The sequence below is a fragment of the Brassica napus genome, chromosome C9 (assembly GCF_020379485.1).
Source record: "Brassica napus cultivar Da-Ae chromosome C9, Da-Ae, whole genome shotgun sequence".
NCBI lineage: Eukaryota > Viridiplantae > Streptophyta > Magnoliopsida > Brassicales > Brassicaceae > Brassica > Brassica napus.
This window is the reverse complement of record NC_063452.1, coordinates 16,574,746-16,592,225: the sequence shown is the minus strand read 5'-3', so window position 1 is coordinate 16,592,225 and position 17,480 is coordinate 16,574,746. Positions and strand designations below refer to the sequence as shown.

Sequence of the window (17,480 nt, the reverse complement as noted above, 5' to 3'; positions counted from 1 at the left end):
TTAAACGAGTATGTGGGGGGGACGGGGTACCAAGTCCATCCACGGCGGAAGCACAAACTGGGATAAGATGACGACAGAAGTAGAAGTTTCATTGCGAAAACCGTCCATATACCTCTTGGAATCCAACTTGTTAAAGCGACAGCAACCTCCATTACTGGCACTACTCCAGTTCTCTGATTCTTGATGAAGAACAAACTCTAGAGTCTGCAAGTTACCCGTTACCACACAATCATGTTCCCGACTCCATAGGTAGATGATATCATCATCAAACGGATTCATAGCCAACGGAAAACAGAAGACATCAAATCCAATAGACGCCAAGTTGATTTCTTCCCGCGACAGTTCCCACAACAGTTCACTACCCTCCAGATTGTTGCTACTCAGCCTCCAAACCTTCAATCTACGATACAATATCTCCACGTACATAACATCGCCTCTTGACGTAGTTAAGCATCTCCTAACGTACTTATTGTCCGGGATAGGTAGAGGTACAACCTGACATTGATTATCATCACCATAGAAGTCATAACCAACAAGGAATCCAAACTCCTTAGGAATAAAGTTTTCCATCAGATCCTCTTCACGAGAATCTTTTTCCCACAGGTAGAGCTTCCCGTCGATATTCACCGGAGGATTAGCACCATCGACAGGACAAAACGACAAAAGCCGCTTGAAACTCCACAACCCTGTCTCAGACGAATACACATACACTCTCCACACATTCCTTGTCTGGTTACTACAAGTCCTAACGACTTTGAAGCTTGTAACCAGGCCGTTTTCGACACGTGTCACCAGACCAGTGGCGGCACATTTATTCGGAGGCTGAGGGATTTCAACCCATTGCTTCGAAACTGGATTACCCACGAATGATCTGCGGTTGTGATGGGTGAGGTAGACCTCGATCCAGATCAATCCATTGGACGAAGCTACGTAATAATAGTTGTTAACAGTAGGGAGATTTGGGTACGGTTGGAAAGGCAGTACGTAGGAAGCTAGAGACTTGGGGAGATCCCATGTGTCCCGTCCGTGGAAGCCGATGGCTTCTGTGATAGGATGGTAAAGCTTGGTTAGGAACATGAGAGACCATGTTGATGAGTTTGGGTGAAGAGAGAAGTAGCGACGGATGAAATAAGGAGATTCGGTTTCGGAGTTCCATTTTTTGGAAACTGATTTGAATCTGGCGATGGCTTTCATGGGTAGTCTGGCGAGTATCTCCATCAGTATCTCTGCTGGGATTCTTTTTCTTCTCTTCTCCATTGAGATTTTGCTGAGTTTTTTGGAGGGGTTAGGGTTGTCTTCCCCACTCTCTGTGAGAGGCCTTTTCATTTTCGGTTTTGGGATTTGAATTTTGGCTAAGAGCAAATAAAACGTTATTGATGGATACTTAATTGCAATTCAAAGGTCAAGAAAATCAATAGTTACTATGTGATGAAAATGTAGAAATGGAAGTGAATCATTTGGTATAAAAACAAATGGAAAGTAAATCAATAAACCAGATCGGATCCATGTGAACAAAGGACGGTTGTTTCTTAGCACTGCGTGCTAGACTATCCGCCCGAAGGTTCGCCGTCCGAAGTACATGGACGATGTCTGAGTTGAGGAAATTTCCTTTGAGAAGCTTGAAGTCTTCCAGATAGCTTTCAAATACTGGCTATTCTTCTGGTTCTGAAACCATCTTCACCAACTTAGAACAATCCGTTGCAAGCGTTACCTGAAACTGTCTTAAATTCTTCATACATTCCATTGCCCAAATCAATGTCTCTACCTCCGAATGGAAGGGTGAAAGACATGCCCTTACATTCCTTGCCCCTAACAGACCATCAAACCCCGGTAAAGTACTATACCAACCTTGCCCTGAAAATAAGTCCTGATCTTTCCATGAGCCATCTAGGAAGCACCATCGACCTGGTGTCGCTAGGGGAGGACTGGTCTGTACCGAAAGCCCCCTCGTTGGGTCATTTCCCACCTGTGCTTCTGCCCAAAGTGATGATTCCAATTCAGCTAATTTAAGAGTGTCCCTAGGATCAATATCCAGATTACTAAAAACTTTGTTATTTCGGGCTTTTCAAATATACCATAAAATCCATGCAAACTGATGGTCATCCATCTTTGGCTGAACTCTCCAAAAAAGATGATCCATATTAGCAAATAATGAGCTGATAGGAAAGATATTAGGAGGTGACGGAATCTTGGATAATGCCCACACTTGACATGTTGGGGGACATTCAAAAAATACATGGTTTATGGATTCTTCCGGATCTCCGCATCGAGCACAACATATATCTCCTTGTATCCCTCTTGCCTTTAGATTTTTCATTACCGATATACATCCTGAGAGAAGTTGCCATAAGAAATGCTTTATTTTTGGGGGGCACCGCACTTTCCAACAGAAAGCTTTAAGTATATCCACTGTGGGGCCATAAAAATCTGGTGGTTTTTCCCTATCAGGATAGACTCGTTCCACCTGATAACCTGATTGGACCGAATATTTTCCATTGTTAGTAAAATGACATTCATTCATATCCTCAATCTGATTCCTACTTAATAGAATACTTTCAATAATTTTTGCATCCTTAGAATCCACTAGAGCCATGATTACTTGTAAATTCCAAGAGCGAGATTCTGAATTAATGAGAGAATCCACTGTGAGGTCTGGATAAATGTTGTGAAAATTTTTGTTTGCTGGTCTCGGGCGAGTGGCTGGGATCCAAGGATCATTCCATACAGAGATAGACGAACCTGTTCCCACCCTTTTAATTAGTCCTTTACAAACCAGAGATCTAGCAGAAATAATACTCCTCCAGCCATATGACGGGGAATAAGAGCAAATCGGTTCCAGGGGTGAAGCATTCCTGTAATACTGTCCTTTGAAGACTCTTGAAAAAAGAGTATTTTGCTTCTCAATCAGCCTCCATAGTTGCTTTCCAAGCATTGCCGTGTTAAAATCAATAAGATCCTTGAAACCTAAACCACCATTATCTTTGGTTTCGCATAATTTATCTCATGATTTCTAATGCATACCTTTTGAACTTCTTCCTGGGCTCCACCAAAAACGAGCTACTGCACTTGTTAATTTTTTAACGGTAGCCTTCGGTAACCGATAAACAGACATAACATGGTTTGGCAGGGTTGTAACTACCGATTTAATAATTACCTCTTTTCCTCCTTTAGTAAAAAATCGAAATGTCCATCCATTAGCCCTATTATTCAAGCGTTCATGTACAAAGCCAAATACTTGTACCTTAGATCCTCCAAGGCTTTCTGGTAAACCTAAGTAGGATCCCATGCCTCTTATATTTTGAATTCCCAGAACATCCCTCAATTCTTGACGACTAGCTTCTTCAATCTTATGCCCAAATTGAATTGAAGATTTCTGGAAATTAATTTGTTGCCCTGAGACATCCTCATATTCCTTTAAAATCCTGAGAATGGTTTGACACTCCTTCTTATTTGCCTTACAAAAGAAAAGACTATCATCTACAAATAGCAAATGAGAGATTACTGGACACGCTCTTGCCACCTTTAAACCAGTAAGTTGTTTCACTCTCTCCGCCTTCTTAATATTCGCGATTAATGCCTCAGTGCACATAATAAATAAATACGGAGACAGAGGATCTCCTTGCCGTAAGCCCTGTTGAGGGATAATAAGACCATGTGGCTGACCATTGATAAGTACCCTATATTGAACCAAAGAGATACATTCCATCATCAAGTTAATCCAGCGAGGATCAAATCTCATTTTGTGAAGGAGAGCCACAATAAAGTTCCACTCGATCCTATCATATGCCTTACTCATATCCGTTTTGATTGCCATAAATTTATTCTGACATGACTTGTTAGTCCTCAGTCCATGAAACATTTCCTGCGCTATAAGAATATTATCCGATATTAACCTGCCCGCCACAAATGCCGATTGTATCTCCGAAATTAGCCTTGGTAAACAAATTTTCAATCTTTGATACAAAACCTTTGAGATAATCTTGTAACCAACATTACAAAGACTTATCGGCCATAATCCCGTCATCCTTGTGGGTCTCTCGACTTTCATAATCATACATATATTAGTAATGTTTAAACGTGGATCCATATTTCCTGTAAGAAGGAAATTATTCATCATCTCAACCACATCTCTCTTGATTATATGCAAGGAATGCTGGAAAAAAAGAGCTGTCATCTCATCCGGTCCTGGCGCTTTCTCCGGATGCATCATGAATAAAGCTTGTCGGACCTCTTCCTCCGTTGCCATTCTCAGTAATATTTGATTCATTTGGGGAGAAATATATGGTACTATCTCTTCCAAAAAACTATCAAATTCCGTTGGATCTGTGGTCGTGAACAGACTCTCAAAATAATCAACTGCCACCTTCTCAACTCTTTTCTCATCCGTTATCCAATTACCCGTTTCATCATGGAGTCCTACTATTTTGTTACGAACCCTACGCTGCTTCGTCAAAGCATGGTAAAATTTAGTATTCAGATCTCCAGATGAGTACCACATATTCCTGCTTTTCTGATGCCAATATTCCTCCTCATCCTTATAGGTCTCCTGCAATTTCCTAGAAACCTCAATAATCTCTTCTTGTGATCTATTATTATCCATTTGAACTTCCTCAAGCGCCTGTTGAAGCTCTTGGATTTTATCATTTCCATATGGTTGATTATCTTTACGCCATGAAGATATTTCATGACGACAATTATTAATTTTTGTAACAAGATCTCCTAATTGTCCTTCATGACTCTCCGTCCAACCGGCTACAATCGACTCCATGAGCCCCTCTTGACCAATCCATCTTTTGTCAAACCTAAATTGCCCCCTTTTTTCCTTGTAAAATTATCCTCTAAGAAAGCCACAACTGGACGATGGTCAGACCCCACCATCTTTAGATACTCTGTATAAGAACATGGAAAAAGCGTGTGTCATTCTTCATTTGCCAAAGCCCGATCCAAGCGACATCTGACCGTCACTGCTCATTTTCCTTTGCCCCTTCTTCCTTGCCAAGACAATGTATTTCCTCGAGCCGAAAATTCTAATAAGCCACTATTCTTTATCATATTATTGAAATGGATAAATGAAGTTGTACAACGTAGAGAGCCCCCATCCTTTTCATGATTCCCAGTGATCTCGTTTAGATCTCCAATAAGAACCAAGGTTCCGAACGTGCTAATCCAAATCGAGTTAATCTCTCCCATATCTGTTCTCTTAGCTTTTGCACCGGATCCCCATAAACAAAAGTAAGAAAAGCTTGTTTTCCTTTGACCACCGCCTCAATATCTATCATTATGTTGCTAGAATATAAAATTTTAACCTGATACTCATTATTATAAAAAAGAGGTAAACCACCGCTCCTCCCATTTGGATCCACAGTAGCCAAACTATCATATCCAAAGTGTGATTGAAACATTTGTACAAATTCGAAATCCTGTTTCGTTTTTGATAAGAATAGAAAATCTGGTTTATGTTTATGCCATATCTCCCGAAGATAACTTATGGTTCAATGACTCCCAAGTCTTCTACAATTCCACCTTAATATTTTCATATATAAAAAATCTTGTATTGCTCTTTCGAGCCAGAAAATTGGGGTTTAAAGATACCTAGCCATTTTATGATCCCAATGTCGCAATACCATACTCCCATTACTATCAATTCCCGAACATACCATTTGGACCCCTTATTCCCATTCTTGAATTTCACACTACATCCGTACAAAAGTCCTGCTAATACACTAGACATATTAATACTCAAACTTAGAAATGAAACATCCATTTTTGTTCCTACTAATCCATAAATTGAGCAAAGTCGCTTCAAAATCTTACACTTATTTATTTCATGCAAGGAGATCAAAAAACCTTGCACCATCGCATACCAAATATCCTTAAGAGGTATGAAATTTGAATCTACACCTCCACTTCCAGCTTTCCAAGTATTCCTCATAGTCCAAATTACATATACCAAATAAAGAATAACTTTTATAACACACGCATAATCCAATACGGTCTGTTTGATCACTAAATGTGATCGACATTTGAACTCAGTTGCCATACGACCTAACAATCCCCAAATGGCTCTGCACCGACGATGCCGTGAAACCTTTTATGCACTCCTAATTACACCTTTCATCCGCATGCTCCTTATGCTTTTTAGCTCCCACCAGAAGTGCACCATGTTCCCTAGTCCCTGCCAATTTAACAGTATAACCATACATAACAACCAAATCGAGACCAAACAGTTGATCCACCATCCTCTGTTCACGTAGAACACTCCCCATACATATCTAACAAGTTCCATGTCTCCAAGAAACCTCGATACAATAAGAAAATAATCAGTGATAGGGCACCAAATATTTCCACATTTTCAAATCTTCCTCGACAAGACCTCATCGCAATATAGCATGAAAACGTATCTATGAAGAGAAAACCATGAACTCAAAAGACCAATCTTATCCCAATTCTTAACAAAAAGCGAGAGAAACATAACAATGATTACTGCCCCCAGACCCATTAACCCAACTAAAACTTCAAAGAAAAGTAAATTTATTGAAATAATGAAAGCGCCACCCCCATAAACCAAATCCTTCATTTGTAATCTCATTGTAAATGAGGTTTGATCCATAACCTTAGAATTTTAAGTTAACCGGCTTCGGAATTGAAGGTCCCTTGTTCTACGGTGGTTTGGTATTGTCTCCATGACGAGCCCCAACCTTAGCTGCAACTTTCCTTCGTGGTGAGACAAGCACAGACGCCATTCTCATCTTAGTACTTCCCGCAGTGCTGCTGGTGGGCTTGAATAACCTCTTACGGTGATTTTGCCTCGTCGCCAAATAACCTGTCCCCAATACCTTGTTGATGTTCGCATCTCCAGTCACCAGTTGTTCCTCTTCCTGCGTGTGAGCGTACTCTGCCTGAGCCTCAGAAGCTTGCTCAAGCTCCTCTTCTAAAAGAGTTTGAAACTCTTCCTCTGTCTCCAAGTTGACGCCACTCTCCATCATACCCGCATTAATAGCATCTAGTTCTATATCAATATCTTCATATGTATCATCTTGTTTCTCCATCATTCATTGCACTGTAAGTAGACCCCTCTCCTCCTCAGTAGCCTCCACGATCACCTCCGACCCTTCCGCCTGCGTCTTAGCTAGTTCCATTTGAAACTCTGCAGACGGTAGTGTTGCAGCAGCATCTCCGTTCCTCGTGATCTCTCCCTCTTCATGGGTTACCTGAGGTGCAACTTGCTGACCCTGATCCTCTCTTGGTTGCGCTGCATATGACCTGGTAGACACCACTTGAGCTCAAGATTCCACAACTGTAACGTCTTCTCGACATGTAGTTTTAACCCGTGAGCCCTCCCCATTACCTCTGTAGTTTCCATATTGATTAGGAGGTCTCCTGGTGCCTCGCTCTGGAACGTTAACCCACTTAGAGTCTGGTGCCTCCACCATTTTACCCTTACCCTTCCCATAATACTCTCTACTGTCTCTTTCTCTGTTTTGTTGGCCCGTATTACTGTTAATGACCACGCCCTTGTAACTACGAGCTCGCTCCTCATGTTTCGCACCATCAGTCCATCCCCCATTCCCTTCTCTGTTCTCCCTCCTTCTTTCTGGACTCACCTTTGTATTCTTCTCATCAAGATGGCATAGCTCCTCCTTGTGACAAAGACTCCCGCAAATCTTACAAAAACCGAAGAGCTTTTCGTAGCACAGAGACACCGCCACTTCCTCCTCCTCGTAGAATTCTCCTCCTTTGAAGTCTATCGTCGTTTCGAAGCATAGCTCCTTGAAAGCGTCGACCACAACTTGAACTCTGTTATGTACCACATCTACATCAACCACTCTCCCCAAAGCACCACCAATGCTCTCAAATGTAGGAACGGTCCTAAATTCAAGCAAGAGTCCAATAACTCTGATCCAAAACGTGATCTTGGAAGGAAAATCCTTGAGTTTCTTTGGTTGCCACCTCGCCAAGGCCAGCATCCAGTAGTCGAAATGAAAAGGCTGCTGCCTCAGCATTGCTTCAAGTTCCTCCTCCGTCTTGAAGTCGAACTGGAACTTGCCAAAGTCCAAGTCACTACCCGTGACCCTTTCCTCCAATTTCCAAATCTTTGGAAGATTTGTGAACAATGCCTTCATTTCCTGCTCCACTGGGTTCATGCACCTTCCAATCAGGGTTTTGGAGTAGGTCCTGATTAGAGCAGAGTTGTCAAAATGCGCCACAGAGATCTTCAATCTCTTGCGCTTGCCCTCACCGTTCCTCTGCTCCTCACTGTGGCTCAACAAGTTGCTATGCGTCATGATAACACCACAAATAATCGACTTTGGATCTTTGATATAACAAGATGAAAGAAGAATGATATCCCAAAGAAGGGTTCTTGTCATCTTGTTATATCGTTCCCAATTTTCCATATTCTCATTCCAATAATAATCCTCCGCTATCCCGTATCTCTGTAAATTGATATCACCCGATCTTGCTTCCCAAAAAAACCGTAAAACCCATATCAACCATTGATAATTGAGATCACTCCCAATTCAATAAAAGCAAGATAGTAAAGGATCGCAATCCATTGTACAACCTGTGTTGATTGGTGATTTCATCGTGATGATAATCGCAATCCACCGCCATTCAACCCAGATCTTAACTTTCCTTAAAATTCCGCAGATCCCCTTTTTGATACCTAAATCCATTCTCAATCGACCCGAGTAACAGTCCTGATACGCCGTATCAAGGTCTTGATCATGCCAGAACAAACCGAACCAATCTCCTGCTCCAATCCCCGGCTCCCATCTTCGCGGAATCATCGAGTCCTAGATCTCCCGTTTCATCGCCGTCTCAAAAACTATAATTTTTAGAAGAATATACACAACTTCTACTATGAGTATAAGCTTTATAATTCTAAAAAATGTGGGTTAAATTCTTCTAACTCAAAAGGTAAAACATTTGATAGCTGCAAAAATAGGAGAACTCCAAGACTCAATCAAATCCGAAACAATTTAATTAAAATCCGATTATACATGATTTAATAGGTTTAAACGGTTTCAAATAGGTTGAAATTGGTTAAAATTGATTTATATAATTGTAAATCCGTTAAATTAACCAATAATGTTAGTTTAAATCCACAAATTTGTCTGATTTCTTTTGTTTTATATAATAAGAAATATCTAATTTTGATAATTCATCGTAATAATTTTATAATTAAATACAAAACTAAAATATATTATATAAATAAAAATATATTTGAAATAAATCAATAACTCGTTAACATTGAGGCTTCACCTATACTCCGAATAATCCTCGTTATCACCAGTCCTATATAAAACGATTAATTAACACATATGGATTTCTTGAACATTTTTTGAGTGGCTTCTTTTCAATTAAAATATACTCACTAAAAAATCTACTACAAAAAGGTTATAGTACGACTATTTCATTAATTAATTAACTAATACGAATTATTTGATTAATTACATTAATAAAATAAATATATAACATTTTTAAAAAATCTTTATAATTCATAAAGATATTAATAATAAATTGAACTTAACTTCAAATTTAAAATTTTATTTTTAGTTATAACAAGAATTTGTTAGGAAAAATGCAAGAAAATCTTACTAAAATTTTCAAATATTTTTTTTGAGAAATTGTTTGAAATAGACTATGTTGATTACCAATTTTCAAAAATTCACTCAATCAAACAACCTAATATTTAGGATTAGGGTGTAGTGATAATTGATTAGGTATTAGTAGTTAGGGATAAGGATTGGAGTAATAAACTTCTATAAATAATTTTAAAAATTTATAAAATGGTTATCAGTTAAAACCAAACTAAAATGGTATCAAATTTGAGATAAAAGTCATATTTTTAGTTAAATAATACATTAATTATTGGGCCTAGAAAGCATTTGGAATCACACAAAGGTTTTATAAAAAAAATACATTGATTAATTTCGCAATTAGTAATATAATAATATTATCAGTAAATGTTAATTAAAATTGTATTATCAAACAAAAAAATCTATGCTATTTTTATAAGTTTATAATTATTTATATATTATTATAAAGTTGTGTTCTCTCTTTCCACGTCACTAAGTCATGCGTCATGGACGCGCGACACGTGTCATCATGCATCATGGACGCGACACCTGTCATCTCCCTTTTGTTTTAAACACTTTCTTTGTTGTTTCAGGTGGGCTCGGAAGCAAGAGATTTATATTTGGGCTTCATATGTTATAAGGTTGGCCCGTTAGGCATCGTCTTCGTGACCGATGGTTGCGTCTATGTTGGTTCCTCTGGTGTCGATTCGTTCTCGATTAATCTCCTAACATGCATTACCAGTTCCATTGAATAGTCTTATCCCTATTCCAAGCTCCACCTATAAAAGAATCAGACCTATCCCTTGAGAATCAGTCTCAGGCTTCCAAAAGTTTTTGTAAATTTCTTGCTCTCTCATTCGAGAGATTCTCTGAGATTTTAAATTTCCAGTGTTGTTGTTCGGAATTGTTATGTTGATGGATCTTACCGGAGCATTCAAATTTAGATCCGGCGGGGTTGGGCCATTCCGGGAAGCAAGATGGCTTGAGTCTCTTCATCTTGGCGGCGGCGGCGACGACAAGTTTCAGCAACTAACAAAGCTAATTCCCGAGAACGCCGGTGGTTTCAAGTTGTTGATTAAGCTTCCGCCTGCACAAGCTGTGGAGCTTCTCTATTTCAGTGATTCACCGTCGTCGTCTTCTCAAGCGGCGGCCGACGGTTCAGATATTGGTGAGTGTCTATGTGAGGATTTTGGATGGTTTTTTATTGGATGGGTTTTGTTAGATACGCATAGCGTGCATAATCTTGGTATAGTTCTTCTATTTCTTATAACACATTGACTGGTGGGGGGTGTCTATGGAAGGATTTTACCATTTTTAAAGGCTTTAGTGCTTTGTTAATTGCTTCACATTAAACTTATTTTCTCAAATACAATTAAATTCGAATAAGCTTTGTTTACGAGTTCACCTCTGTTTCCAAACAGGTGTGTTTCTACTTTCTATCTATATGTCCCTACTTCAACGTGCCGCAAGTGGATGATCAGTCTCAAAGATAATAGAACTGTTATATACCCTCACGAGAGATATGCTGAAACCAGAGACTCCGCTTAGATCGTTTTCCACAAATCCCAAATACATTGTACCATCATATGTATAACTGAAAACTTAAAGAGGAGTTTGCAAAAGTAACTCTGCATAACTGTCTCATTATCCCGCCTAACGTCAACTCCTCTTCGCAGTGATGCAGATGCTAGCCTTTGTGTGTTTGATGGGCTTGCCATCGAATTTCATAAAAGACTAGAAAGCTTCCATCTGGAACCCAAGGTGGTTTTGTCCATCTCGCAAACAGAACTCTGCAGAGCATGATCAATATGCTGGGAAATATCTGAAGGACTTTTTACATGCATTTTGAGAAGATATATCACCAAAAGTGAAGGATAGATAATGAATCCGTAAGAAGTGAAGGCAAATGTTTTAGGAAACAAGTAGTGAGAAAGAAAAAGAAGTGTACCTAGCTTAGTGGATGTCAGACTGATTAAACTTTAGAGTACGCACCAAGGAACAAGCCTATGGAGCATTCAGCCAGGCAAATATCATACTTTCTGAGACCAAAAGGTAAGAACATCACAAACAACGAACTGGTTGTAGGTGTGAGAGAGCTTCATGAGTATGAATGTTATGGTCAGCAACTTCTTGAACGATAGTAATGCGGATGCTCATACGCTAAAAAGGAATTCAGATTTTATTTTCTTTAAAGTATTGGGGAGTTTGTGGTTGAATCAGTTTGTTCGATTTGTTTTCATTTAAAATAAATAAATACATTTTTGGTTTAATTCATTTAACAAAATTTCTTTCACACATAGCCTTGAGATCAATACCCAAACCGAACCAGTTAAAACGAAACAATATGTTTTGGTTTTGTACTCGATTATATGTTCGTTTCAATTTGAAATGTATTTTCTTAACAAATTAGATGGTGCAATCAAGGAAAATTGCCACAGATACCACATTCATAGTATCATTTTTCATGTTTACACTAATCACTTTTACCCTCATTTTTAATGGAGGGTAAAAGACACTTATACCCTTAGGTTTAACTAATATAGACTTAAGGTTTAGAGCTGAGGGGTGCGGTAGGGTTTTTGGAATGTGGAATTTAGGATTATAATAAATATATAAATAAATGCTTAAAAAATATATAATTTTTTTTTTAAAAATAGTTTCAAATATAATTTTCGAATTTCAAAAAGAAAATTTTAAAAAGGAAAATTTCAAAAAAAAAATAAAAAAGTTCGAATTTCAAAAGTATAATTCTAAAACATAATTTTTTTTATTTATTTAAATAATGATTTATTATATATATAGATTACAATGGTATAAAAATCTTTTGCCACTTAATGAAGAATGTATTTTTGAAAATGTCATTTAAATGGTGGTAAAGATGAAAAGTGGTAAACATAAAATTTTCCCTACAATCAATGAAGTTTTTGCTTTAGGAGATAATGCTTGATAATAAGAATATTTAACTGATAACGTGGAGATTCATTATATAGACACAAATAATGAATAGTAAATAATTTATATGTATATATATATAGTAGAAAATCTATAAATTAATATTTGGTAAATGAATAAATACGAAAATTAATAAATTCTGTTGGTCTCGAATTGGACATATGTGAAATATAAATTAATTCAATAAAATAATAATAATAATAAAATTTAGAAGTTTTATATAAATATATGATCTTAATAAAATAAAAAAATAACTACTATATATATAACTTTTAAATAAACATAAAAAATTCATTTTGAAAAAAAAATTCATCTTTAATTTGTTTTTTTTATTTCAGTAAGTTGACATTTTCATTGAATTACAGATAAAAGACAATTACATTCGATCATCAAATTCAACACACATTTTAGATATCAAATCATTTAATTAAATATATAAATTAAACTAATATATAGTACCATACATAATTTTTTTTCTTCCTTTTAAATAAAAAATAATTAAAATCACTTTTACAAATTTATTATTTTAAAAATCAATATATTATCACAGTTTCAATATTATTAATTTACAAAAAATTTACCGTAACAATTTTTTTTTGAAACTAAATTTAAACAACAAACCCGGGCGTAGCCCGAGCCGACCCTAGTAGTCTATATTATATTGAAATTGAACTACTATATGAATTAAATATGATATAATTGTATTAAATTGGTAGATTAATCTACTTAACTTTATAAAATTCTTTCATTTACACAAATAAATAAATGATCATTTACTGCTAATACTTAGAATTCGTAAACTATGTAATATTTTATACAAAAAATAAAATTGTTAACATATGTTAAAATTTTGTATCTACGATTATATATTATCTTATTATTTTTATTTATTTTAAACTCACAACAATATATTATCTACAATGGTTATATACAAAAATATAATAGTAAAAACATAATCTTTAGTTCATGTGTTATTACAAGATATACTATTACAAAACTTTGAAATTTCAATAATTCATTAAATATATTAATGAAAAATAAATTTTAAATATAAATTTAAATTTTATTTTAATTATAACAAAATCTGTTTAAAAATATAAAAGTTTATAAAAAATTGCAAATAGAATAGTGATTTTGATACCACAAATAATATCACAAAAAATATCTTGTGGTAGATATGTATATTTGCTAAAAAAAATAAAAGTATGTTTTGGAAAAATTCAAAACATACAACTTGGATTTATAAATCTAACTCGAGAGAACTATGAAAATAGTTATTGTGATAAAATATGCGAGTTTCATAGTATTTGGGACAAGTTAGTAAATAGATTGAGTGGAAACAGTGGCTGTGAATAACTTGCAGATCATGGACAAGATCCTACTCATAATGGTGTTTCAGACATCCATCTATCATAGTTGGAAAGAAAGAAATGGGAGGAGGCATCAGTCAGGGGTTCCGTAATGTTGATCAAGTAGCTCGTATTATTGACAAGGCGGTGCGCAACAGAATAACGTGTCTCCGTTACAGGGCCGACCATAATTATGCAGGCTTGATGCAAAGATGGTTTGTCGTCTCGGACAACACCTAGGTAGAATATTTTTTTCAAGATATTGCCTTGTAAATCTTATAAAATGGCACATTAGAGTCTTGTAAATGCTCATTCGTTTTACACTATCAATAAATTTCAAATTTCATCAAAAAATGCATTTTCTTAAAGAAAGAAAATTGTACTACTCTTCAAATGTGGCCTTTATTTATTTGAATGTAAAAGAGGTGTAGATCATTTTTTTCTCCCTTAAACTATTAATGGATAACAAATGAAAATATGCATGATTCTAAGTTGCTCGTGAAATATGGGGATAACTATGCTTACCATATAAAATCGATGACAAGATGCCATATGAACTTAGTGAGTTATGATAAAATGATTTTAAAACAACTGTTATGCACATACATTGAATTGTATCTTGAAAGAAGCTGACAAAATAGACAACTTATATTAGTTGGATCAATCTCTAGAGGATTATATTCATTATTATGACTACTGAAGATCTATATAGTAAAAGTGTGTCACGAGATCTAATTGTTATATCGTCAAGAGGAATGAGTTAGCTTATGAATTAAGATAAGATTTGACGGTAACTTTACCTAGAGGACCAGAGATCTCAAGAAATATGTTCAAAGAGAAAACTAAGTCAAACTGAATATTCCCAAATCACTGCCAGATTTCGGTCCATACCCAGTTCCTTGATGACTAAATAGTGTTACATGTAAGAATAGAGGATAAACATTTGCTTTTAATAATTTAGTCTATAGCTTTGAGATATAAGTGGAGTAGGGCATGTTATACTCCTTCAAACAAAGTAATGGCAGATCATCTTGTGGGTGTTAATGGGAGGAGGCGTTTCTAAAAGAACAAGAAAATGCTATATTTTTTAAGTTCACTAATGATTAACTGGCATGTTTAGAGCCAAAATGACATATCACTTTGTCAAAATTAGAGTTAATTTTGGATGAGAAATTGAGGTCCAAAATATGTAACATAAATTATTTATAGTTTTATATTTGGCTAAATATAAAAGAATTTAGCAAATATTTCAGTTTGGATATTTGGGTTTTGAATTTAAATTTATACTCCATCCGTTTCATTTTAGTCGTCTTTTTAAGTTTGTGCACACAAATTAAAATAACATTTAGTTTTGTATATTTTCAATAGAAAAACATCATCACATATACATATAATCATATTTCAACCAATAGAAAAATTAAAAAGGGATAAAAGTTAATAAATTTTCTTTTGAAACTTTAAAACGACACTTATTTTGTGACGAACTTTTTTTCTCTAGAACAACAAATAATTTGAAGCAGAGGAAGTATTTGTTAATTAGACTTAATGTCAATTAATTTATTTAAATCTTATTCTTAAAATATTTTATGTTTTCTTAAACATAAAAAGATAAACCTAATAAAGTGTATTAATGGATTTGATTTGGCCAAAGCCACATTATTACCTTGAAAGCCTAACGTACAAGAATCATGTAAATCAAATGTGCATTATTGCAATTGAAAGCATATTCATACGTTTTTTCTCTCCGTAAATGACATAACGTGTTCTCCTTTTGTCAAGTTAAATACTCCCTCTATTTCTAAATAATGCTTGCTTTAATTTTTGAGAAATTTGCTATAAAAAAAACTAATCTTAGCTATTGTCTATTTGGAACAAAATTAATTTTTGTCACTTTTAGACATTGCCTACCTTACATTTTATAAAAATACATATCAATATATTGAGAAGCCAAAAAATAAGAAAAATAAAAAAAAAAACATGATATTAACATGCATGTGCACATAGAAAAATAATCTTGAGATGAAATTATTATAGAAAAAGCAATTTCAAAATTAATCAAAAAGTGTCAGTAAACCTAATCTACCATCTACGACAGTTTAAAATTGGAAATCCATTGAAAACATAATAATCTACTAGATTTAGGATAGATAATATAGCGAGTATACATCCATCTACTGCCGCATAAAACTCAATCTATGTGTCCTTCTATATTCTAAAATATAGAAGATTAGATCATTTAAACATTTAAGGATTTAAAGAAAAAATTATCATATCGACTCTACAATTCTTCTTTATCAATTTATACAGCATCGTAATAATTATTATTATTATTATTATTACAAACCTCAGTTATCTCATTATACTAGTAAATTAAGTTTCCTCCAGGAACAAAGCTCTAAATTTGTGACTTACGTGGCTTTTGCTCTCGAATAACAGATCTTTGCGGGTCTCCTAGAAAAAAGAACATACACGAAAGAGAACAAAGTAAGCCATTATCAGCTCGACTGTACAATTTTTTTTTATCAATTTATACCGCGTCGTAATTATTATTATTATTATATTTAACATTCGTACCAAAAAATAAAAACAAACAAACTAAGCCATTTCTAACGGCTCCTAAAACACTAATAAATGTAAGAATCAAAGAAAAAACACATGTTTTCACATCATATAGTCAGTATAGTTACTAAAAATATGGTGTAATGATATCTTTTTTTTGCTTAACAATATGGTGTAATAATATCCCTAAAGAGATTTCAAAAAGACATTAGATTTAGTGTTTTGTAAATACTGTTTACACATTATTTGGTATAACACTAGTCATCAGACTAAATTTTAAATAATATATTCATTTTTATGTAGTTATATAATAAGTTTAGTACTGTTAATAAGTAAAAGTTTGTAACTAAAAATTACTATATCATGTTTTTCATTTTATTAGTATAAATTATTAATTGCAATTGATATTTTACATTAAATAAATTAATTAATACATAAATTATATATATATATAGATAAAAACTGAAAAATAAATTTACCAAATTTTAACAAACAAACACAAAATCCCAATATATAATATAAATGTGATAAAATAGATTAAAAACATAATAAAATTTTAAAATGATTTTTTATTTATAATTTTATTTATATTTAAATGATATTGAATCCTTTACAAATTATTTTTATTTATTAAAGTTATTAAATTTTAAAAAACTTAATAATATTAAATCTTTGTTTTATTGTGGGATTTAGTGATGTGATTGGAGATGAAAAATAAAGTAGAACAACAAAACACCAAATTTGATTTTATTTCAACACATAATTTGGTGTTATGGTTAGAGTGACCCTAATGGTATATTTAGAATCCAGATGTGGGGATTCATTCATGGGTGCTGAAGTTTTTACTTTCTCTCAGACCTTTGGCTAAAAAATTAATGGAGTGCAGTAATGTAGTATATATTGACGATGGCAAGTCTGGTAGCTTCAGGTGTGACAAATGACGATTGGTCTTTTTGGGATGTGGTTGGTATCAATAGGCCTAGTCTATTGGGAGTTCCAGATCAGGCGACTGTTGATCAACCTTACCAAGCATTTGACC

General features: G+C 34.7%; 1 protein-coding gene across 1 annotated transcript; it reads right to left on the bottom strand.

The window, feature by feature from the left end:
- Nucleotides 1-1,326, bottom strand: LOC106373591 (F-box protein At1g49990-like). The gene has a single exon (XM_013813744.3). It carries the CDS (start codon nt 1,324-1,326, stop codon nt 1-3), a length of 1,326 nt encoding a protein of 441 aa, XP_013669198.2.
- Between the last annotated feature and the right edge of the window lie 16,154 nt (nt 1,327-17,480).

Bases quoted from the DNA above. Each gene is read 5' to 3' on its own strand.
- LOC106373591 (XM_013813744.3), bottom strand. From the start codon at position 1,326: ATGAAAAGGCCTCTCACAGAGAGTGGGGAAGACAACCCTAACCCCTCC.